The sequence below is a fragment of the Dermacentor silvarum genome, chromosome 4 (genome assembly GCF_013339745.2).
Source record: "Dermacentor silvarum isolate Dsil-2018 chromosome 4, BIME_Dsil_1.4, whole genome shotgun sequence".
Classification (NCBI taxonomy): domain Eukaryota; kingdom Metazoa; phylum Arthropoda; class Arachnida; order Ixodida; family Ixodidae; genus Dermacentor; species Dermacentor silvarum.
In genome coordinates this window covers 229,615,461-229,638,669 of record NC_051157.2, presented here as the reverse complement: position 1 = coordinate 229,638,669, position 23,209 = coordinate 229,615,461, and the positions used below count along the sequence as shown (strand labels likewise).

General features: G+C 47.0%; 1 protein-coding gene across 1 annotated transcript; it reads right to left on the bottom strand.

Moving 5' to 3' along the window:
• Positions 1-2,509: 2,509 nt before the first annotated feature.
• Positions 2,510-9,891, bottom strand: LOC119451032 (general transcription and DNA repair factor IIH helicase subunit XPB-like). The gene is made up of 12 exons (XM_037714462.2): positions 9,724-9,891; positions 9,491-9,571; positions 9,229-9,353; positions 8,962-9,042; positions 7,729-7,884; positions 7,561-7,635; positions 7,337-7,453; positions 6,784-6,959; positions 4,302-4,373; positions 4,111-4,217; positions 2,760-2,863; positions 2,510-2,622 (listed from the first exon to the last, which is right to left on the bottom strand). The coding sequence occupies exons 1-12, from the start codon at positions 9,737-9,739 to the stop codon at positions 2,542-2,544; spliced, it is 1,191 nt and encodes a 396-aa protein (XP_037570390.1). The 5' UTR covers positions 9,740-9,891; the 3' UTR covers positions 2,510-2,541.
• Positions 9,892-23,209: the final 13,318 nt, after the last annotated feature.

Sequence of the window (23,209 nt, the reverse complement as noted above, 5' to 3'; positions counted from 1 at the left end):
TTTGTGTGAAAATCCCCAAGTAAATAAAATAACATATGCAGTTAAAGAATTAAGCAAACCTAAGTGGTTATGACTACACCAAGGACAACAAAATAACAAAGCCTATAAATGCATACATAAAATGTACGAAATGGCACTATCTTCTCTTCACAATACCTTTCAGAACATTTTTACAGTAATTCATAGATCTCTACATCAGCTCTACAGCAATACTCAAGAAACAGTTACCCATAATAAGACCGAGACTCGGGTCAAGTACAAATCAAAACCATGAGCAATATAGCTGACAAGGCAAAGATTTAGGTGCACGTTAAAGAACCCCAGGTGGTCAAAATTTCCGGAGTCCCCCACTACGGCGTGCCTCATAATCAGATTGTGGTTTTGGCACGTAAAACCCCATAATTTAATTTATTTTTAAAGCGTGATAATGATGGGCAAATAGAGTTTGTTGAGGTTATTTAACCCCTTGTTGCAACAAAAATAAAGTGCTGCTTTTATTGCACAAGAAAAGCAAGCAGTTAATGAAACAAAAATAGTCTTTACTATATTGCTTCGTTATCACTGTTTTTACTGGTGCTCTTTTACTGGCTAGTTCTTCAACTTTGTTGAATAGTAAATATGAAATTTGTGCACGATAAAAGCCGCCTCCACATTCAGCGTTTTCCGGTGTTTTCTGGCGTTTCGTCACCCGATGTCACTTCGCGTCGACGCTGATGGAGGTGCCAAGCCGAAACATCGTGCTCAAGACACACCAGAGAGCGCTGACCAATCAGCACATGGCTGCGGCCGCGCTGCTGGGAACTTTTGCAAGCGACTTCCGCAGCAACCAGTTTGCATGCATGCCACCAGGGCGCCAGTGTCTCGTTGGCAAGGCGGTGCCATCTGAGAAAGCAGCTGCTCAGATCTTCGTGCGCGCTGCCGTAGAACTATAACTAAGGCATAAAAACCTTTATCAGGAATATTTCTAATAGTACACTTGAATGACATTACACACTGCTTCTGGTTAAACCTGTCTGGTCACATTGTGCAACACTGAGGTGGCGCGGTTGCGTGCTTCTCATGTGGCTGGGTGACCTCTCTGGCGCCGTGATGCAACGACACCGAAAACACAACGGCAGGAGACACCGGTAAAAAACGCTGAATGTGGGGCGCACTTAATACTGTATTGGTCTGTGCAGCAGCCCTTTGTCACACAATGAAAATGAGTTACTGCAAATGCTTTAAAAAAGAAAAAAAAGCAAAGAAAGATGCTTTCCAGCATCTGCTGGAATGAACCTGATGACAAACTGGAAATAAAGGCAAGCAAGAGTGCCACGGTATAAATTGTGATCTTTCTGCAAACTTTCAGTAAGGTAAAGCAGAGGTAAAGTAAAATCAATTTTTTTTGCACGCTTGAACTGAGGTGAGCAAATGCAGCTGCTCTTCAGCGGGGTCCACTCCTTGCATCCAGTGGCGCGCACCAACTCGACCCACTTCTGCCGCTGAGGGCCATTGCGGGAAAACCTATGCATGACTATAACCAGCCCTGAATGTGTTGGGCAGTAGTTAACAATGCACTATATCCCCAACGTTGTGCTGTACTCGCGTTTTGTGCAGGGTCAGTGCAGCTCAGTCAACAAAGACAGAGTGGGAAATCTCAACGGGCACGGCAAAAACTGTTACTGCGACACTGAGAGCATCCCACTACGACTAACAACAGAGGCAGACTGGGCAATGAAGGCAAAGTGCGGCAATGAAGGGCTAGGTCATGGGACGAGCAAAAACACATAAAAGGAGCTGGTTGCCAACACAAACTTGTGACGTAGCGCTGTTGCTGTTAGCTCTGGGATGTTTACAAAGCCACATTGTTGATGTCAATGTCGCGAGGTGCTTTGCTTTGCAGTTTTCTGCGTGCACATACCTCATAAAACTGATTTTAAATATGTTTTAAGCTACATTTGCCGTTAATATTTTGAAGATGTGCGTGTGTCCACAGAAATCAATCTCACAAGTTATCTTGACTTCGAAATTTCGTGTCAGTACTCGCTTCTTTAAAATGATTATTATGTGGGAGAGTTCCTGAACAAGTACAATAGTACCATTTTTAAATATGTCACTTCAGTTTAAAGATACCTTTATACTGTACATGCTTGTTCGAACTGATGTGTGCAATTATCTACTTGGTGAAAGGTTGCCTCGACCTTGTGATTTCGTTACAAAAAAAAAAAAACTATTCAACTTTTTCAGGACAATGCACCAGGTCTTCTAGTGTGCTCAATACATGCGATCTGTGGCAGACAACATGCAGTTAGAGCTCTATGTGCTGTCTGTGCAACCTGTAACAAACACATGCATGTGAAACGAAAAAAAAAAAAAAAAAAAAAACTATCTTAAAACATTCCTGACTAAGTCACCATTAGACTGCACAGCACAATATCTTTATGAAGGCACAATCTTCATGTTGGTCAGTACCACTGTCTTGAAATTCATCTGAGCACAATAACGGAATGCCTTTTCAGAAAACAATTGCTGCCCATCCAACCAGTGTAAGTGCATTGTGTTTTACTCACCCATAGGCTTGTCCTTGGCCTCTGATGTAAACCTGCAAATGACGCTGTCGTCTGCTGTTGACCACATTTTGAACTGCAACAATCAAAACTAGAATTACCAAAAGGTTCCAAGCATTTGTAGTGCTTGAACGCTAAGCCAGCCAACAACAATGAAAAAGTAACAAGTAACTGCCAGTAACCACTGAACAACCAGTAAAATGAAATGTTTACCTGTGCTTTCCACTGTTCGACGGACACGCCCGAGTTACACAAGACAAGGCATCGCTTGCGTACGGTACAGCAGGCTGTGACACCCACCAGCGATTTTCCAGCACCTGCACACAAGACTGGCATTACAAGGGTGTTTCCAACCCCAAAGAGAACTTTCATCAACCTTTTCCATGCCGCTTTCTTTTTCCTTCAGAAAACCGCCGTAATTTCCCAATTTTATGACTGATTCATTGCGAATAGTTTTAATTATTACAATATCAGCAGTTCAATTGTTATTTTCAGTTGTCTGTTAATATACCAGTTTTCACATTTTTGAGTTGTAGATAGAAATGGACAGAGAAAAAATCTATACGAGGCTTGTCATTTTCCAGAACTGAAGTCAAGTGTGCTTTTGTTGTCCTCCATGCAAACCATCATTCCTGGTGCTGTGAGGAAAGGAAATCACAGAGGCCCCGATGGCAAAGTGTTTTCGTTAAACTGCGTCCGTGTGAGACAGGCAGCCAGAGGCTTGAACTCTTGCTTATAACTGTCAGTATTAAAGGGGCCCTGAACCACCCCTCGGGCTTGGTGAAATAACATAGTCCGCGGGTAGCATACGCTGTTGTGAACATCTCAGCCAAGCTCTGCTCTTGTACGCAGTCCGTGGAGCACGCAAGTGCAACGCGAAGTCACCTTTCTCTTAAACGCTCTCGATTCAAAAGATCCCATGATCCTCGCTCTTTTCTGTGTGCTTTATTTCGTAATAAAGCACACTCCAATACACGGCTGCAATTAGTCGCTGCGGTTTGCTACACCGCGGCCACCACGAGTCCAATGGCTAAGCGCACTGCGGCTCGCTGAGCCCAACCACCTTTGGCTTACATTTAGCGCTTCGTAGGCACCAAAATCGGAAGTCCAAAATAAAATTTGAACTGCGCGTCACGGTGACGTTTCCGGGGAGGAGCATTGTGGCCCCGCCCCACTCCGCCGTAGCCTTCGCAGTGCAAGGCATTGAAGGAGGAAGGGGAGCACAGCGGAGGCCGTGTTTGATTGCCAATAACTCCACTTCTGCTGAACGCATTGAAGTACTTTTTAGCGGCAAAGTGATTCTGACTGGCCTATTTTCACTTCTAATGTATTTCTCCACTTCAATAAAAAGTGGTTCAGGGCCCCTTTAAGTTGAACCTCCGAACCTTACTCACTAGAGCTTTCCAAGTGTAATTATTTACTTGAAGTTAATAAACAATTTTTTTTTATCCAGCAATGATTTTCCAGCCACCAGCAAATCCAGCCGTCTAACTCTAACTCTAACATATTATTTAAAATACAAGAACAGCAGCAAATTGCATTAACAGAACTCAAGGCAGCCTACCGCATGGAAGGACAATAACCCCTGATCTTCCTCGCCCATTTCCAAACATCTTTCTCAAGCTCTTCTCTTGATATGGTCGGAGTATGGCAGATGGCTTCAGGTCAACACTGTAAGGGAATGAAGTGCTTTACTCAGAAATACATTCTCTATGAGAAGGAAGCAACTGCTCTTGATGAACAAAATGTGCTTACTGGATATCTGGGTTGACAGTGTCATTCTTGAAGTCGTACTCGGCCAACAAAGGATACTCAAGTTCTATGCATCTGCAGAAGAAAAACCAAGATCCAGCACTTATGTTTCCAAAGTGTACAGGCAGTGATAAACTAAAATCAATCTTACCTTTTAGACATAAGGCTCTTCCAATAATATTACAGCTTTTTCTAAAGCAACCTTCCTATACAAATGAACTTGTACCAGATTTACTCGTGTAATATCCACCCTTATCTTCTGATCGTTTGACAGGGCATAGGTCTTGCACGACCGAGGCTAACGGCCCTTTCCTGACCCTGCACAACATATGCTCTACTGGGAATGGAACCGCAGATGACACAATCAGGAAACATTTATTAAGCATTCCTTCATTGTATTTGTGATCATTTATTGAGCCTGCTTTGGTACATGTGCTGATGTAAATGTGCCTGAGAAAAACCTTTCAACATTTTAAGCTCTTAAAAGAAAAGTGCCATACATGAATAATACAGGACTTTATATGAATGATTTCAGCACCTCCAACACTTGCAATTGCCTGAACAGACTTAATGAGCACTAATATCAGCAACATAAGTATTGGCATGGAGGCAAAACAGTGCCGACATTGACAAAAGACAGTTAAAAAAAAAAGGGTAGAGAGAAGGCAGGATGACATAGTGTTGCATTTCTCTTTGCTGTTTTTTGTAGCCCTGCTTTGTATCTAAATATGCTTAATCAAAAAACCCTAGTTCTAACACTTTCAAGAAACATGAGTATCTCTATTGATACTGCCATCTGCTGCACCTATACTTTCATTACAGGTATGTCATGACCAGGAGAACTAGGTTACAAGCAGAGAGATGAAAATGCCAATTAAAAAATCAAAAGCCAACAAATTAGGCTCTTGTAAATAGTGAATATTTTCGGTTTCCAACACCTGAACAACAAGAGTTTTGGTTCTACAACTTTATTTTTCTATGTAGTGCATCTTAGAGTCATTAGGTGTCTGTAGCTCTCGTGTGCTGCTCTTTTGTTTGTTTATGGTGGCACTCGCTCTTTGGAGAGTACCTCCCACCCGCCAATGACTATTTTGTGCCGCTGATGGGAAGAACTCAATGACTGAGACGAAAACAGTAGTTTTCTGCTCCAGTGCAAGCGTGCTAAAGCACCCAGTGGGCACTGCTGGACCATAGTGTGTTTCCTTGTGCACTCTTCTCAACAGACTCGCAGCGGGTAAACAAACTGACAAACAAATGATGCTAATTGAACTGTATAAATAAGCCATACTAGTTGGACCACTTATCAGTTTTCTTTGTACAAGCTAGTTCCAAGTCAGCACCGTATGACAAAAGAAAAGAAGAAAGACAAGCAAAAAAAAAAAAACAAACAAACAAATGCTGCCTCTCCCATAATCGAGAGATGTAGGCATGCAATGGTTACCGGCAAAGCAGATTGGTGCCACGACGCAAGCCTGAAAGCTTACTGAGCCGAAAACCTGTGCCACAAAAAGAAAAAAAAATTATAGGGCTTTACGTGCCAAAACCACGATATAATTATGAGGCACGCCGTAGTGGGGGACTGCGGAAATTTGGACCACCTGGGATTCTTTAACGTGCACCTAAATCTAAGTACATGGGTGCTTTCGCATTTTGCCCCATCGAAATGCAGCCGTCGTGGCCAGGATTCGATCCCGTGACCTCGTGCTCACCAGCCCAACACCATAGCCACTGAGCAACCACAGCGGGTTACACACCGCGGAACTCATGAACCGCTGGCATAGAAAAGAGCACAGGCAACCCTGTCTCACCGGCAAAAGATGACAAGCAAGTGTATGGTGCCCTGTATGGTGCCTTTTGAACATCGCTATTAGAAATGACAAATAAAACTTCAGCGTACTAGAAGTTACAGCTTGAGGGATATTGTGAACAAACATTAGGAAGAAACCGGAAGCAATATTTTTTTTTTTTAAGTTGTTTGGGCAGTAACTAACGTATGTAATGCGGTCCTGTACAACATGTTGAGGGCCAGAGACCGCATTTTCTTAAGTTTTTACTGGTTGCCTGGATGATCTCATTTTGCTCTCGCAACTATGCTTGGAAGTTCTCGTTTTGTTCTCGCCCCATTCTTGTCTTGAGTGCCCAGATAACGGCTCCGGATTTTCGCTCAAGGTCTCTTGAAGGTCGCCGACGAGAGCTAAAGGCATTTCATCCTTAAAATGGCTCTCTATGCTGCCAAAAAAAAGGGGGGGGGAGGGGGGGGGGGGCATGTATACAGCTCGTTGCCAAGTTTCTGTCTATAGGTAATCTCCATTCCCTCCCTAAACAACTGAACTTAAACTAAAAAAGAAAGAAACTGTCAGAAAGACCGTTATTTCAATTTGTGGATTGCTTTTATATATACACACACACGCATATAAAATATCATCAGGACCCCATATACATCCTGTGAATTTCATGGTTCCCAATGAAAGATCAAAACCCCTACCTCTTTTGCAACTTCTCAATGTAGTCTTGGTTGACTTCAAATGACACCGTTTGAGAGTCTTCTACGTCATCTTCATCTTTCTCCATTTTCTCATAAAAGGCAGTAATGTCATCAGGGACGCTAGCTGCTTGAACTTTGTCATCAGCCTTGTCCTCTGTAGCGTGAGTTTTGATAGGCTAAAAACACAAAACATGTTAAGATAACCTTTATGCAATGCTAGATGATCATCCATTCGACAATTTCTTCCACTTGTACCAAACACTACAAAGTCGAAAATGCGCCTTAATTAGTGATCTCATCCCAAACCTTTCATGCGCACTATCCTAAGAACACTAACATTATTAGTATATTAGTAAAGGTAACATTGACAGAGGGCGCATTGGAAAAAAAAAAAAAAAGTCTGACACTCAATTGCACTTCAAAAGAAAGTCTCTTGAAAGAAACAATACGATCAGTGGAAATTCATCAGAATTTGGACAACTTATATAAGGTTGTTATAGAAATTATGACGTGTTTCCACTGATTTTTTTTGCTTGATGGAGGGTAAACTTACAAGTGTGGCACTTAGAATATCCCTCATGACAACGCTCAGATCTGTGTCATTTTCTGCATCCCGCCTTAAGCGGCATGCCTGTATAACTGGATCCTTGAGAAGCTTCTGGAGTACATCCTGAAACATTCGTTCACAAACTAGTTGGAGCCAAACAAGCTGACAATACCCACAGAAAATGAACGATAAATTAACTATCGATAAATTATTAGAAAAGGTACCCTTACCGGGAAAGGACTTTCCACAAAGTACCGATTGTGCTTCAAGACAAGTTTGACTTTACCATAGCTGACAGTGCAAAGCTGAAAGAAATATACACTTGTAAAAATAAAAAAATGTCTCAAATGCCAAAGTCTGCTACACAACGGTAAGCAAGGACGCTTGCTCTACTCCACCTTTATGAACTCTATGATACCCTCTGGAATGCTAGTCTTGCTAAGTCTCCTTAAGTATTCTATGATGTCTTGCGTCTGAAGTCCGACAGAGACTGCAGCATACAAGGAATAGGATGTCAGCTTGTATTCGTGAATGTGGTGTGGCCTGCAAACTGGCTGTAAAGAGAAAGTGCAGTCACGTCAGAACCATTGGTTATGAACACTTTTAATGTCATCAAAACAGGCACCAATCATAATACAGATACCACTCAGCTGGTAGTTACATTCTTACAAAGAAATTGCATTTTGGGGTTTTACATGCCAAAACCACAATCTGATTAAGAGGAACGACTCAGTGGGGGGCTCCCAATTAATTTCGTCCATCTTGGATTCTTTAATGTGCACCCATGGTAGTTTTTTGCATTTTTACCCCTTCAAAATGCGGCCACTGCGGCCGGGATTTGATCCCACGCTGACAAAGAGAACAAAATCCAATGTTTCCACTTTTGACTTTAATTCTTTGGCCATGACACCAGCTCGTCAGTGTGACTTTACAGATGCTTGCATAGTTTTCATGCCTGGTGCAGATTTTCAAGCTAATCTATGAGTTCGCAGTTCCTCTACAACATAATTGAATCCTTTTTTGTCACGTAAATGCTATAAAAATTGATGACATAACGGTGTGCTAGTATGGGAACTTCAAAGTGGCATTCTTTCAGTTGCATGTCTCTTTCTGGGTCACTTTGTGTCCAGGTATGATAAGACTGGCATTTATGGCACCTTAGAATCGTAATTTACTAATCCATCATGACTTAATATTCCTCTTCCTTGTTCCTTTAAAGGCAATTGAAATCAATCACGATATTAATTGTCCCAAGCAACTAACACGGTTGTCAATTTTCAAAACTCTGACTTCCTTATGTGCATAGTGTAAACTGACAATTTGACACACAATGTATGACTCAGATCCTGCAGCATTTCGCAATTATGTTTACTCCGACGCAGGAGCAATTTTGAAGCTTTTTTTTTTTTTAATGCATTGCACAACAGATGGAGGTCACCAATATTCAGTCAATTAAGTGCCATGATGAAATCCTCCAGAAGTAGTAATACACCTGCTTTTATTCTGGTCTTAAAGCATTGCTAATTAGTTTAGTTGGGGAAAACGAAGCCCTTTAGAGTGGTAGTGCAGTCAAATGCGTAACAGTGCTACTGAATTCTCGCAACTTAAACCAACGAGAAAGATCAGCTTACCTCAGATATAGCTATCAAAAAATCGTGCGCATGCTTATACACCGGTGAAAAGGCTTCTAAAAAGACATGGCCATCAGCAGCCTGCGGGAAATACAAAAATACAACGTATTAGCCAAATTACAGGCGTGGCAGTGGAGTAGGATACGTATACAGTACAACAACGCTTCCCAGAGTGAACAAACAAGCGATTACAGGCAATAATGCCAGTTTCAGAGAGCATAGAAAGGCACAGCTTTTAGACCGCTTAAAACACAATCAGCCTCTTACCACCCAAAGAGGACGAGATGTATGATCGGGCCTAAGTTCCATTTGTGAACGATAGTCCTTGGCCCCGAATTCGTCTTCCGTTGCAGCGGTGCTGAGTTTCTGGCTAGCAGCAGCAGGCACTCCATCTTCAAAAAGCCGCGAAGAGAAGAAACACAAGGATAAACAACACCGGATGAACTAAATGACGAAACCGTTTATTAAAGCCGCTACGGCTATCAACAAAGAGTTTATCCGTGCAGAGAGAAAAATTTGAGTGCAGCACCTCCGTTTCCATCGTCGTCATCGCCCTGTTCTTCTGTCGTGTTTTCTTCAAATTCTTGCCTTTTCTTCCAGCGTTTCGCACCTGAAAACAAAGGGGCAACGCACAAAATCAACAAAATGAAGGCTACGGTCACGATTCAATGAGAGCGCAGCAAAACCTAATAACACCTAAATGACAGCCAGTGCGGCTTTCTTTTCTTTATTTCCTGACTATATTCTCTCTAAAACACTGACCTTTAGTTTTCCCCATGATCGCAAAGCTTAAGCAAAGTCAGTGACTAAACAGCCATGCCGGGAAGACAAGCACGGTAGTTTACGGCGCAACCGCGTGTCAGCACGAGCACGGCAAGGACAGACGCAGACCACCGTCCACGGACCGACTACGACTGATGTTGAAAGATGGAAATCGCAAGGCCAAGCGGACAGCTCCAAGCTTGTGCCGTTCCTTGAAATTTGTTACACCAATGACGCGATAGGGGCGCCACATGCCTTTGCAATTTTGCAATCAATTTACATAGCGAAGCGCAAGGTGTTGTAGGCATAGAGCGCTTAAACTTTGTGCGGTGAAAGAGAGAAACTTGTCAAAGCAAACATTAAAAATGGTCAAAGTTACTTACACGCAGAAAAAAAACCTGACTCATAAAATGAGCTTAGTTTTTAAAATTTTGTACAACAGCTTCATATGGGTACGTTATATAAGTTGCATGAATGGTTGCATGAACGGTAATGCGTGAAGAGAACAGAGACGCAGAGAGGGCGCTTTCTGCAATTTTTCAAGTCCGTGGGTTGGACCCGACTTTTCTTTTGTGCTCCCGGAGGTCCTACACGTGTTGTGTTTATTTAATACAAAAGATATATTTCAAAGAGCAAGTGAAGCATGGAGTCCACGGGTAAGACGGTTTCCTATGCACTGTCTTCATCTTGTACGCTGCAAGCCTTCCCTCCACCGCTCTGGGTGCGAGGCAAAGCGTCAACTTCTCCGACAAAAAAATATACGTGTGATATTATTTTCCGCGGCACTCTTCCTGTTTATCATTTTCCCATTTTCACCGTTTGCTCTAGTTTATCTTTTGTCTGCCAGCATGTGATTTTCTGGCTTTAGGGTGACTCGTAGTTAGCCAAAAAAACCGGAGGGACCAAAGGCATGCAAATGCCGGTAGGCCACACTCCACTGAGCTCGCAGTCTTTCTTTAGCCCTGAACGCCTGTGTTTCCTCAAATAGCGCGACACAGTACAAAGTTCTACATCATGTTTGCCTGCGCCGTCGAAATAAGCAAAACTGCAGCGCAGGAATCCTGCATTGTGGCTTATGTGTTTTCGCTGCTAAAGAGGTGAAGTGTGGGAATCCAAGCCAAATATCGCTATGAATGGCTCATTGTGGAGGACGGAGTTCCTGTTATTTTAGTTTATACAGAGCGGCGGAGCTACATCTCCTGTAAAATATATTATGTGGTGTGCCTTTCAGCGACTCTTGAAACGTTTTATAGCATGGTGGTATGCTCTGAACTGCAGGCCGCGATCGGTCGTCAAAACACCGGCATGCGTCTTATCGACCCCTCTCTACCTCCGCACTCCTCTCCGATCAGAACTTGGCAAGCCAATTTTAGCGCACGCATGGAGAGCTGAGAGCTGATTTTTTAGCAATGCAATATTAAGGGCACTGCATGGATGCACTCATGTTGTCTCTCTTCGGAGAGGGGAAAGAAAAAAAAAATGTTTTAAAGCAGTACCGTGGTGCACTGAAGATTTTTATTGGTTGCTTACCTTTGTGTTTTGTTAGCTGATCGCCACGCCCCCCCCCCCCCCCCCCCCCCCCCATTGAATGTTGGATTGTCTTTCAGTAGACATAACGATTTCTCACACTTTGGGTTGGAAAGATATGACTTTATACCTGCCTTTAGAGGTCCATGAAGTGAGTCAAACAACTTATTTAAAAGAAGGAAAAGGATTATTTCTTTTCTTTGCTGTTCGAGAAAGCCACAAATGGCCAACACACTGTGACTCTCATTGGAGAGCCGGAGTGGGAATTGTTTCATAGTAATGTAGTCTAACTGAGCTGAGCCATCAATCTATATGCAATAAGTATGAAGTGCCTTCTAAACAGTGAAAAGAATCAAAAGTGTCGACCATTTTCTATTATCAGATTTCAGATGAAACAATATTGAAATACTGATTTGAATAGGTCCTAGTTCGTTGCATAGTGGATTCTGCTCGAACAAAACATTCAAAGCTTCTTCTAACACTATTAATTTATAAAGAAGTTGTAAGGTGCTCCTGCCGGAAGGACTTGTAGGAAATTAGGTTTTAAATAAAGCAAGGGGGAAAAAAATGTAAGAATACCATGCAAGTGTTCTTTCAAAATTGTTTTTTTCCATTTGGTGGTGTATTCAGTAGCGTTTATTACTAGCAGGGAAAAGGAATGCCAAACTTTCAAGCCCAAACTATCAATGCTGTGTTACATTGTTGGTTTCAAAGTTTATTTTTATTTTTTTTGTCTGTTCTAGCACATAAAATTTCCTTAACCTCCTAGCTTGAGTTTGTAGCTGGCGCAATGAAGTCTTTATCGTTATGAAATAAACTAGACAGTAGGAGAGGATGTCAAAATGCATGGCATCGGGAAAAGCTGGTGCAAGAACTGCCAGGGGGCGTTGCCACCTGTTTTTCATTTTTGTGTATTCTCTTGCCTACCAACCATCTGCTCAAAATAAGGTAGAGCTTTCTAGTGTCCTATCTTAACGTACTGCCTCTCTATTTAGTGTCCCTTTAAATACTGTTCTTTTGTTTTGAATTTAGTTTTATGTGTGCCTTTATGTCATTGACTGAAAGGTTGCCATTGTATCATGATAGCCCTAGTTAAGCATCAATTAATGCATTTTAAATAATGCAGTCCGCCTGCCCTGATGTTGCAGCAATGCCAGCAGAACTAAACTAGGCAGCTTGCTCGGCTGTGTCCATGGCCTAATGGGTAACTTGTTTTGGAGCAGCATTGAAGTGAGCGCAACGTATATGAGAGGCACTCGAGGCCTTAAAATTGGAAGCCTTGTGCATTTTCTCTTTGGTCGTTTGCAAGAAATAGTGTCACAGATTGTAATTCACTTGCACATCAGAAGTTGAACTCAGTTCATTCTGTAAATCTGTGTAAAATTACAGTTCCTGTGATTTTCTTGTTACATTTTAATCACTTGCTTTAGTGCCAAGTGTTGTAATTGCACAACTGAAGCGGTCAGTGTTTATTTAAAGCATGTGCAGTTAGCAGGTATCCTGAGCCTAGCATTGGTTTTGGTATTATTTGTGTGGAAATGAGCAATTTAAGTGAAGAATTTGCAAAATTGTGTCTATTGGCTTCTTCTCAATACTTCATACCAGACAAAAATGGTTTAAAGGAACCCTGAAACGATTTTGATATTTTAGAAACTTACTGAGGTATGGTAGGTCCTTCTGATCAGTAAGTGACACGTTTAAACGGTCTGCTTAAACCGTGTGAATCGATACCAATCGCAGCGGTGCCGCTCCCGTGTGTTTTCAGCCGTTCCCTCCCAATAGACGGTAGTTATCCCGATTGACATCACTTGGGCGAGCTATCCTATTGGCTACCCAGGTCGCGTCATCGATAATTTTTCCAACATTGTATGGTGAACAAATGTTCGTAATAGTTGGAATTTTCGTTAATTTGTTTCTACAAAAAGAGTAACAGAAAGAGAATGCACGACAATTTATCACTACACTCAAGCACTTCCAGCGACACAGCAAGTGTCGGCTGCTTGTGTTTACGTTCTCCGTGTTCACGTGAGCTGCGCGGGCATTGCTGCTCTCGAGCTTTCTTTTCGCGAGCACCATGGATCGACCATGCTACCTTGTGGGCCACACATCTAGCGATCGGCAACATGTCAAGCCGCGACATCGTGTCCCTCTGCAAGGCAACATGCGAGCGGTGTGGCAGCGCATCGGGCTGTCGGTACCCGATCGGCGCAGCATCCACACGTTTGCGGCCGTCACTTCACACTAGAGTAACGCGATTGCGTTAAGGGCCCCGTGTCGCGGAAAATCCGGTGTCGGCGTCGTAGCCGGCGTAGGCGTCCTGTGAGCGAAAAATATTTTATACGGCATTTAAGTTCTATCACTAAAGTTGCTCATACCTTGTCTTGCACTCTTTACAAAGTTATCCCGCGGAATTTTGAGAATGACAGCCTACAAACGAATGCCATGAAAAAAAAAAAAAAATGACACCATCTTCCCGTAGGGGAACCCCGAGTAGTATGCGAAGCAGCCATGGAGGGGACTCAAGGTAGTTTTATCAGCTGTATAAACTTGGACATGCAGCGGCACCAGCAACGCGCAGAACTGTTGGTGACTGTTGCCGGTGCCTCTGGGGCGCCTACCGTCGCGTCTCTAACCTAAGCTGCTTCGCATTATCGCGCGCGGAGCTGCAGGTGTTGCCGTTCGTTCGGCAATCCGGAGAGGAGAGGAGAGAAGGAATGCCAAGAGGAGAGATGAGACGAGGAGGATGCGCAGTAGGGGTGTGGACGCCGCACGGCGGAGGGAGGGAGTGACATAGCCCCGAGCATAAGATGCTTCGCATCTAAAACACCGACAGCGCATGCATTTTATGTTAAATCTTCTAAGACTGAAATATTAAAAGTGTGAAACAATAACTGAAGATTGGCCCACGCATGAGGCCGCGTTTCTACCAGAAAGCTCACCTTCGTGCATAGCGCTCGCCGCCAACGTTTCCCGGTAAACATTACGGTTACATAAGTTGCCGGGTAGCGTGAGAGGCAGTCAGCGATCTTTGAATTCTATCGCGTTCCGCTCTTAAAGGCGAAGCTTAAGCGTCCTGTAAAATTTATTACCACGGGCCTTCGCTTCGGGAGTGGTCTCCAGGGTTGCTGCCGCTATCCTCAGTTCGGGGGAGGGGGGGGGGGGGGGGTAGGCTTTCACAGAATTACCTGGTATCCGGCCCTCATGGGCTTAGGGGTAAATCCGTCAGTTTCCAACGTCAACGAACTTGCCCATAACCGTACGCGAGAAATCACGTGCCGTGGCGGTCCGGGCGGGTTCGCGGAGAGCTTCAGGGATCCACTTGGCACCTTTCACGAAGTTACGTCTCACTATCAGCTATCAAGGCGAAGGTACCCCCTCCCGCATTCCAAACTCACTAGACCGCAGTCGTCGGCTCTCCGGATGGTGCATTCAGGTTCGTTCCCGTCTCGTAGCACGTTTAGTCACTTTGCTGAAGGCATAGATCCAGGATGCCCTAGCTGCAGGGAGGATAAGTGCACAGTCGCTCACATGCTCTGGCAGTGCCCGGCGTTACGTGGCGCCAATTATGAAGTTCAGCACATAGCAGGACTGGGAGAGGGCCCTTAAAAGCGGCAACTCTCAGTCCAGCTCTCGGCAGTCCAGGAGGCCTGCGAACGGGCGGAGGGCCACAATCTTCCAGCAACCGCGGCGGTCCCCCCTTCGAGGGGTGTCTGATCGGGGTTCTTCAGGACCAAATAAAGTTCATTGCACCTCACCTCACAATAGAGTTTTAGCGTGTCCGGTATTCGGGTAAACGCAAGCGGACTGTGCCTGAGCGTCTTACCGGATGAGCGGAGGCGCAAACGTGTAAGGCCTGCGCGGTACAGCAACCTGGTGGCACAGAGCTCAACCAGTCAAACGCAGAGCTAATACTGCATTAGCCAAGTGTATTTTACTTTGCTGCTGGGGAAAAATTTTCGGCAGGAGCTTAATCGTGAACACGATGTCCTTTTAAATGTTTTGCGCGTGGTTACAGCAATATTAGCTTTGTGTTTGGCTGGTTAGCTCCGCGCCACCAGGTAGCTGGGCCGTGCAGGTCGATCAGGCCGCTCATGTACGTCTCCGCTAAAGCTTCATAACAGCGGTAGTAGTATGGAGGGGCTTTAGTTTACGTCTCCACCTATCCGCCAAAACGCCCAGCTCGTCTCTGGTTACCGGACACGCTCGTCGTTGCGACAGAACGCTCGCTGCTTGGATAGCTCTCGGCCAGGCAAGGTTAGCGGAGAGGTTGGAGAGGCTTCGCGCGCGGGCTCCAAGACCACCGGAAGTAGCCGACACGTCACATCATGGCGCAGAGCCAGTGAAGGCGGAGCTTAGCCCCGATCACTCGGCGAACGAGTTGAAGAAAAGCATGGCTGAGGAGGAGGGTAATTTGTAATCGTCTGTAGCTCTCTTAATATGGGACGCTTCATTGAAATTGTGACGCTAATGTTTTACTGTAGCTGTAGGGTGTCTACAAAAATTATTCAAACTCTTTCAGGGACCCATTATTGCAAATTACAGTCTGCGTTGTTACGGGCCGAGGTTTGGGGGTACCTTCAACGGCGTCTGCTTGGAGCTCGAACCAGGTCGACCATTGGAGAGGGTCCGGCAGGGAAGACGAGGCGACGTAAAAACAAGTAACAGAAGTTTAATCATAGGCTTTGGTTTAATACATGGTTACGAGTGCGCGGTGTGCTCCAACGAAAACGTACAAGTTCAGCGTGCATGCACCTGCATGCTAGGGCAACGCAAAAGTGTTATCCACGTGGCTGGAAATCTCCCCCTCTTCTCTGTCACTGCAGGACATGGGGTAGGAGTAGAGATGGCGGTTTACCGGAGTGGGGTGAACGTCCTCAGCGGGGGAGGAAAGGTTGGGGGCGGCACGTCTGGTTTCTCATCTCTGACCCTCGCGACTGACACGTTTATTCATGTTGACGAGCGAGATCGTTAGGCACGTCGATTATCATGCGTTAGCACGTGGCCTAAGCGTGGCCGCTCAACGTGAATCGGAATTTACTACACGTGGTCTGGGCATCGCAGCTCTAAGGGAAGTTAAAGTAAAAGCGAGAAGCAGTAATAAATTAACAGCCCGTATATATATATATATATATATATATATATATATATATATACGGGCTGTTAATTTATTACTGATTCTCGCTTTTGCTTTAACTTCATCATACTTACAGTTAGCGCGTGCCACAAAGCATTAGAGAAAACTGCTAGCGTAAACGCTCATTTATAGGCTGTGTTGTTCTCTCCCGCAACATAGGTCGGCCCGGAATATAGGTTGACCGCTGACCTTGGCTTAACCTAGACGACGACTCACATTGTGCTAAAGACCGCTATATAAGACGAGGGCCCGTTCCTTATTCGAGAAAAAAAAAAAAATCTCGACCTATGTTTCGGTTTATACGGTAACTGAGCGAGGCATTTGTTTATGCTGCTGTACCGAATGCACCGTCTCTTGTTTCCCGTTTGACGTAGAGGTAAGCAGTGCATCTCTGGAATTAATATGTCAGCATAACACTTACACCCATCTACGTAGCGAATCGGAATGCGACCGGCAGCCTGCGCGAACGGTGGCGGACATATGTTGGCACAGCGCTGTGTCGCCGCTTGCCGCTTATTGTGTACGCGCCGTGCGGAGTGAAGAGTAGTTGGTTTCACATCGCTAAGGCCAGAATTGAGCCTTTCTTGAGCCTTTCTTGAGCCTTTCGTTTATGTGTGTGTGTGGGGGGGGGGGGGGGGGGGGGGGCATGGTCCCCCCCTGCTCGGGCTGGTCTGCAGGGTTTGTTTAGGGGGTCCGGGTTGGGGAGTCACCGATTTTGCCTGACTGAGTTGATCAGCCACCGGCTTTTATGCCTGGGATGTTAGCCTTTTAATCTCTGCTCTATGTGTTTGATTTTCCAGCTGTTGTTTTAAGACAAGTTCGCTAAGTTGATTAATTTTTTGCTCCAGGACTCTCATGTGCGTATTTTCTCCCTCTTCGCCGTGAGTGACCACGCTAGCCCAGCTCACCTGGTTGGTGTGTTGCGCCGGCGTCCGAGCTCGATCTGGACCTGGAAGTTCTCGATATGGGGAGCGAGACTCGGGCCGCCGCTGCTGCGGCAGTGGGTGGTCGACGGTGGTACTATTCCCTCGTCGTTCGCGGGAGCAGTTGGCTCTTGTTCGGCTGAAGCTTCGTGACCGCCCCCGAGATCGCGACCGCCGGCGCAGTCGACGCTGTTGTCTTCCGTCTTACTACAGGTGGCGTGGCGAAGCGCCTCCTGCTAAGGCTCCTTACCTGCTGCTACCGCGCGAGACTAATGGCGAATTCCATTGGGAGAGCAGGAGCACTCAAAAGCACGCTGAAAGTGCTCGTTCCAGAGGCGACGTGTTTCAGTGGTCGAACAGGAGTGGGAGCGCCGTCATCCAGTGGTAGAACAAGAGCAGTTTCGCGGCGCCGAGAGCAGCTGGGAGCAGTCCGGACTGCTCTCGCTTGAAAAGCGGAGTACGGAGGAAGTCACGTTGCTTAATCATATCCTCCTCATTTCTTTTTATTTTGCTTCAGCCGGCGCGCGCGGCGGCAATGGCGGCAGCCTAGCGTGGTTTGTGTTTTGACACCGCTGATTTTGACGTCGGTGATACGAGCGAGCTTCGCAGCGATTTAGCGACAGATCCTGGCATTTCTAGTCCGCCTTGCTTCTCGTCGGATGCGCGGGGGACATCGGCAGCAAAGCGTCTTCGCCTTGCTGAAGTGCTTGAGACGCTCGACGGTGACAGCAGCGAAAGCTGCTAGAGCTCAACTTGAGATGATCTTCGCAGGCGGAAACGTTGAGGAATGCGTCGGCGCTGCACAAAAGTATGTAGTACGTGGCCGCAAACGGTGACAGCATTAAGCCCGACAGATTACAAGATGATCAGGCGTGTTTTGCCGCTCTCCTGCAGAGAATGGTGGGACGTCGATTGCTTAAGTCACATGGTACATTTCTCCTCACAAGTACCCCTCCCACCTGCTCTCCGAATGCACGCCGTATTCCAGTGGCGGGTCGAGTGTGCCTGCTCTCACTGCGCTGTCACCCGACTCCGCACTGCGCGGCGCCCTGCTCCTCTTCTCCCAATGGAATTCGCCATAAATACAGACCGCAACATCGCCCAAGGTTAGCGGTATAGAAAACATCATGCTGGCAACTCTGGGCTCCTCACCAAAATTAGCTTTTTTATGTACCCAGAATGGAGGCCGAAATTCCCTAGTCAAGTCGACCAGTTGAACAGGCGAAGTGAAACTCGCTGTACATATTTTTTCGCTGCTGCCCATATGATTAATGATGGACCCGCCTATGCGCATTGTTCTGTTTATAATATTTTCTGTGTTTCTTTTAGCCAGGATTGCGTTATCTCGCGAGCGCTCACATGAATTCACGGGGAGATTGTTAAGACTGTCAACAACTTCATCTTCGGCGATGCCTTGTCTTGTGTAGCATGTGCGATCATTTGGATGAATCGTCTTGGTGGCGACCCTTTTTGTGTATGTAAGTGATCGATTGTGCGTGATAAGGAATCGGTTAGTCGCATTAACCTGTGTGTGTTTATTTGACCAGAAATTTAGTTCGCTCCGCGATAAAGCTTCAGGCTCTTTCTGTGTTCTCAAATTGCGCAATCTGTTCACATCTGTGCACCCACTAACCTCATGATTCCAAAAAGTCACGTTAGAAACATATCTTTCCGTTTTCTTGAACCAGTAAGCTGTTGCCGGTTAGAGCTACGGGAAGTCCGCGTGGCAGGTCTTTGAAAAAGTAAGGCGATCGACTGTTGCAATGCACCTGTAGATCGTCAGCGCGTTTGTCAACGCAAGTTATAGGCTGACTTTATTTGAACTTGTGAATCGATAAGTCGTGAAGTGTGTGCTGCTATGAGATGCAGAATATGCAAAGGCACAAACGGAACCGAGATCGAGTTTTCTCAGACGTGCAAAATTTTTATAATAATCGGTTCAGGTCAGCCTGCTAGCTGGAACCATGCAGTGCTGATGACATGCTGATTGCAAAATAAACTGCACCACCATAAGTTTAGCAACTGCCTTGCGGAATAGATAGCATTACATTTGCTAAATGTGTTGAGCATCGACAAGATCGAGCGACCTACAGAACGCTGATTTGCGCACAGCAAGGTATGTCAAGGACGGGTGGGCTGGGCCAGGGAAGCTAAGAAACCGCCACAACAAACAGGTGGGAGGGCAGGTAGGTGAATGGCTTTGAAGTCTATGCAGAAACAAATATAGGAATGCTAGGCGCCGCCACGCCGTTGAAAAATCAGGGGAATGTTGAAGAGTGCGACAGTGACTGACGTAACAGAAAATAATTTTAAGAAGGGGGGGGGGGGGGGGCACAAAAGGCGTCAAGAACGAGTCGAGAGAGCGTCTCGTCACTGCCCGATCGCTCAACACCAGACGGCCGTGGCCAGTCGCCTAGCTGAGGCTCACCTATCCTGTCGTAACACGTGCTAACTTAGATTTCTCCTAAATAAATGCAATATAGTTTCATTTCTCTTCAGAATAAGCTGCAAGTGTAAACCTTGCGCCTACGTTCATCTCCTGCGTGCACACGTTGAAATCTGGCGCACGCACGTACGAGGAGGGGGAGGCGATAAGAAGGCGAGCGCGGCACGCAGTCGCGTGACTTCACTAGGGACATCTCCGCCTCGCAAATCTAGGGAACCGCACAAGACGAGATCTGGCAACACTGGTGTGTTCTGGTGGGGATTTAGCCGCTCCCGCTGCTACCTCCTGCAGTCGTTGGAGCGCATTTCGTGCGGGCCTCCGCACACTGCACATTTCGCTTTCCAGTACACTTGTGACACTTCTTCACATTTGGTGTAGGACATACATCCTTCCGGTGGCCCGTGCGTAGACATGTGCGGCACACTTCGATTTTCCTTTTATAGAGTACTCACCTAATGATAGTGCTCCTGTACTTGATGTAATGGGGAACAGCTGTTCCCTGGAAGAGCACGATAATGGCCGAGGTGTTGCCCAGTCGCCGTGCATAGAGGACCTGCGGGTCGTTTTGATCCAGGCTGCGCATGGCCACGGGCAATAGTTTTGACAGTGTTGGGCGTGGTAACGTATGGACGCACCTAGTATTGGGTTTCGCTGAGTGAGATGGCCGCGATGCCGGCATACGCTGCGGCTCTTCCCTCATCTGGGTGCTGACCAAGATAGTGTTTTGTGAGTAAAGCTGAATCGTGTCCGATGCGTTGAGGGCCTTGCGGACGCTGTCCGAGATCTGCGCCGCGCACCACGATCGGAGGTTGAGGCCGTCGCGTGGGCGAATGATTATCTTGTAGTCGTCGTATATATCTTGCAAACGCTGCCCTGTTGCGAGTCTGATCTTTCGTTTTCTTCAGGCTCTTGTGTGCCTGGATCCATTCGGGCGGCTCGAATTTCTTGCGGGGGATTATCTTCTCTCTCCACCGTCACCTCCATAACGAACGCTTGCGTAGAGAGTCTCTCGCGCAGACAGCCCGGGTCACGGGGTCGCGAGGCCGCAGCCCTGCCTGCGTTAGGGTTAGCGCAGCGTCGCCTTGGCCCGTTAGTATTTTGCTCTTGCAAAAAAAAAGGGGGGGGGGGGCGGGGGTGACTTGCTGATTCTGCTGGCACTCCGTAGTCCTGGTGGCTTTGGACGTTCGGAGAGTCCGTTTACGTCACTCTAGCAGGGAAATTGTAGCCGCTGCAATTTAGAGTAGCCGGAGCCAATGTGGAGCCTGTCAGCTCGCGCGCCAGACGCTAGCGTTCTTCCTCGGCTACGAAGCACGAGCGGCGTCCAGAGCAGGTGCCACGAGGTGAAAACTGTCGAAACAGCGGAGATGTGGCAAGGAGGTTGAAAAAAAATTACTCCATCTCCCGCTAAGGGAACCATGTGTGGATGCGAAGCAGCGGGGAGATGGTTAGCTTGAGCGGGAGATGGTTTCGCGGCTGCGGCCCGAGCGCTCATCGCGGCGCTGCACAGGAGAGAGAATGAGGCGCGCGCGCGCTCCGTCATTTTCATACCGCGGAACTATCGTGGCGCCCCCAGCGGAGTATGTAGCTGTCGCACCACCTGTCGTGCGCGCCTCCGGATTCCTAGAGGAGAGAAAGGGGGGGGGGGGCGTAGGAGAGGAGACAGAGGGGGAGGGGACGCGCATGCGCTGTGGGGGGTGTAGGCCGCGGGCGCCACTCCGTACAGTAGAGGATTCCTAGAGGAGAGAAAGGGGGGAGCGTAGGAGAGGGGGAGGGGACGCCGCAAGACGGACAAAGCATCCACGGTAAAGGTACGTCCACACTAGCGACAAAAACGCGCGCGACACGCCGCACGCGGCAAGCGCCCGCGCGGCAGACTCGCGCGGGCAAGTCCACACTCGCGTTTTGCGGCACGCGGCAATGGCGCATAGAGTGCCGCGTTGTCTCGTTCCATTCGATACTTCTCGTGACAACGCGCTCTCCGTTCTGCCGGTTTCGTGTTCCATTGGAAGTGTCTGTGTTTCTTTGCGCCACTGCTGGTCACGCTCAGCCATGTCGGATACGGACGCGGAGCTACTGGTGACTGTGAACACTGTAATACTGATTTGTTCTTTACTTGTGCAACGTCGACGTGCCAGAAAGCGGACGAGAAAGTTTTGGGTGCGCCCCATATGGCGGTACAGGGACACTGAGAGCCAGGCGCACACTCTGCTTTCCCGCATGTGCCAGCGGTTGGCACACAGCTCCTTGTCCTTAAAATCGACGTTCGATTTGACATAGAGGCACGCATATCCGCGAACGGTTTCCAAAAAACGCCTCCATTGCGAGGCGAATTCTTCGTCGATGTCTCGGTGGCGGCGTGGGAAGGATTAACAAAAACAGCCCCCTTGACTGGACATGGCCTCTGAGATTTTACGGCGTGCGTGTCACTGTTCGATCTCAGAGCCCATGCATTATGATTCTTTGCTTGTGCGACAGGTGGCGCCTCAACTGCGCAGCTCGCTTCTGATTGGTGCTCGTTTTGCGGCTGCCGCAAAAAAAAAAATGGGTCTCGCACCCATTCGAGCGTTTGCCGCGCGTTGCTGCCGCTTTTCGTGAATCTTGCCGCGCGCGACAGCATCGCGCGGCGTGTCGCGCGCGTTTTTGTCGCTAGTGTGGACGTACCTTAAAGTACAGTGTACTAGAATAGGGGCAGTGTGCTCACTGCCGTATCCCTGCGCCGCGTCACCGCGGCGCACTCAGCGTCGACTGCTCCGGCGCCCGCCAGAGGCGCTGCCGCCAGTTTCTCCTGAAAACTTCCCTCGCTTTGTATGGAGTACGGTCTGTTGGATCGCGACGTTGACCGTTCTCCCTCAAGGGCTGCAGAATATAGCGCCAACGTTCCCTTTATGAAAATTAACCACTTAATATCGACGTTGTCGGCTCTCGACTGCAAGTTCCACCGGCGTTTTCAGCAGTATCCTCTGTGCTTGCTTTGTTCTTGACGCTTTACTCAATGTGCACTCTGAGTGACTAAGAATGGCTAGCCGCCGTCGAAAATACTGCATTGCACCCAAGTGCAGAACTGGCTACAGTCGTGTGAAAGATGCACCAAAGGCGTCTTTGCTCAGCGTTCCACGTGATGAAGAACGGCGAAAGGAATGGGAGAGGAACCTCAACCGTGCAGATAAGACACTGAAGGAATCTTGCGGGTCTGTGAGTTACACTTCGAACCGCGATTCATAATTAGGTTCTTGTGCACCTTATAGAATGCAAAGAGGTGTGCCTTCCTCGTGACAATTGCCACTGCTATCAGAAAACGCTGTTTCCACGATTCTTCCGAATTTACCGCAGTACCTGACGAAGACGACACCGAAGCCCAGGAACAAAAGGAAAAGGTGTGAAAGGGACGAAGCACCCGCGAAGAAAATCCTAAGCGCTCTAGACATTAGCTGTTCGGAGTTTTCACCGGCTGCTCCC

Excerpts from the sequence above, each read along its gene's own strand:
- LOC119451032 (XM_037714462.2), bottom strand. Across the intron at positions 7,454-7,560 it reads TTGTGGAAAGTCCTTTCCCG|GATGTACTCCAGAAGCTTCT; the intron begins GTAAGGGTACCT and ends CGAATGTTTCAG. Across the intron at positions 4,218-4,301 it reads ACTGTCAACCCAGATATCCA|TGTTGACCTGAAGCCATCTG; the intron begins GTAAGCACATTT and ends ATTCCCTTACAG.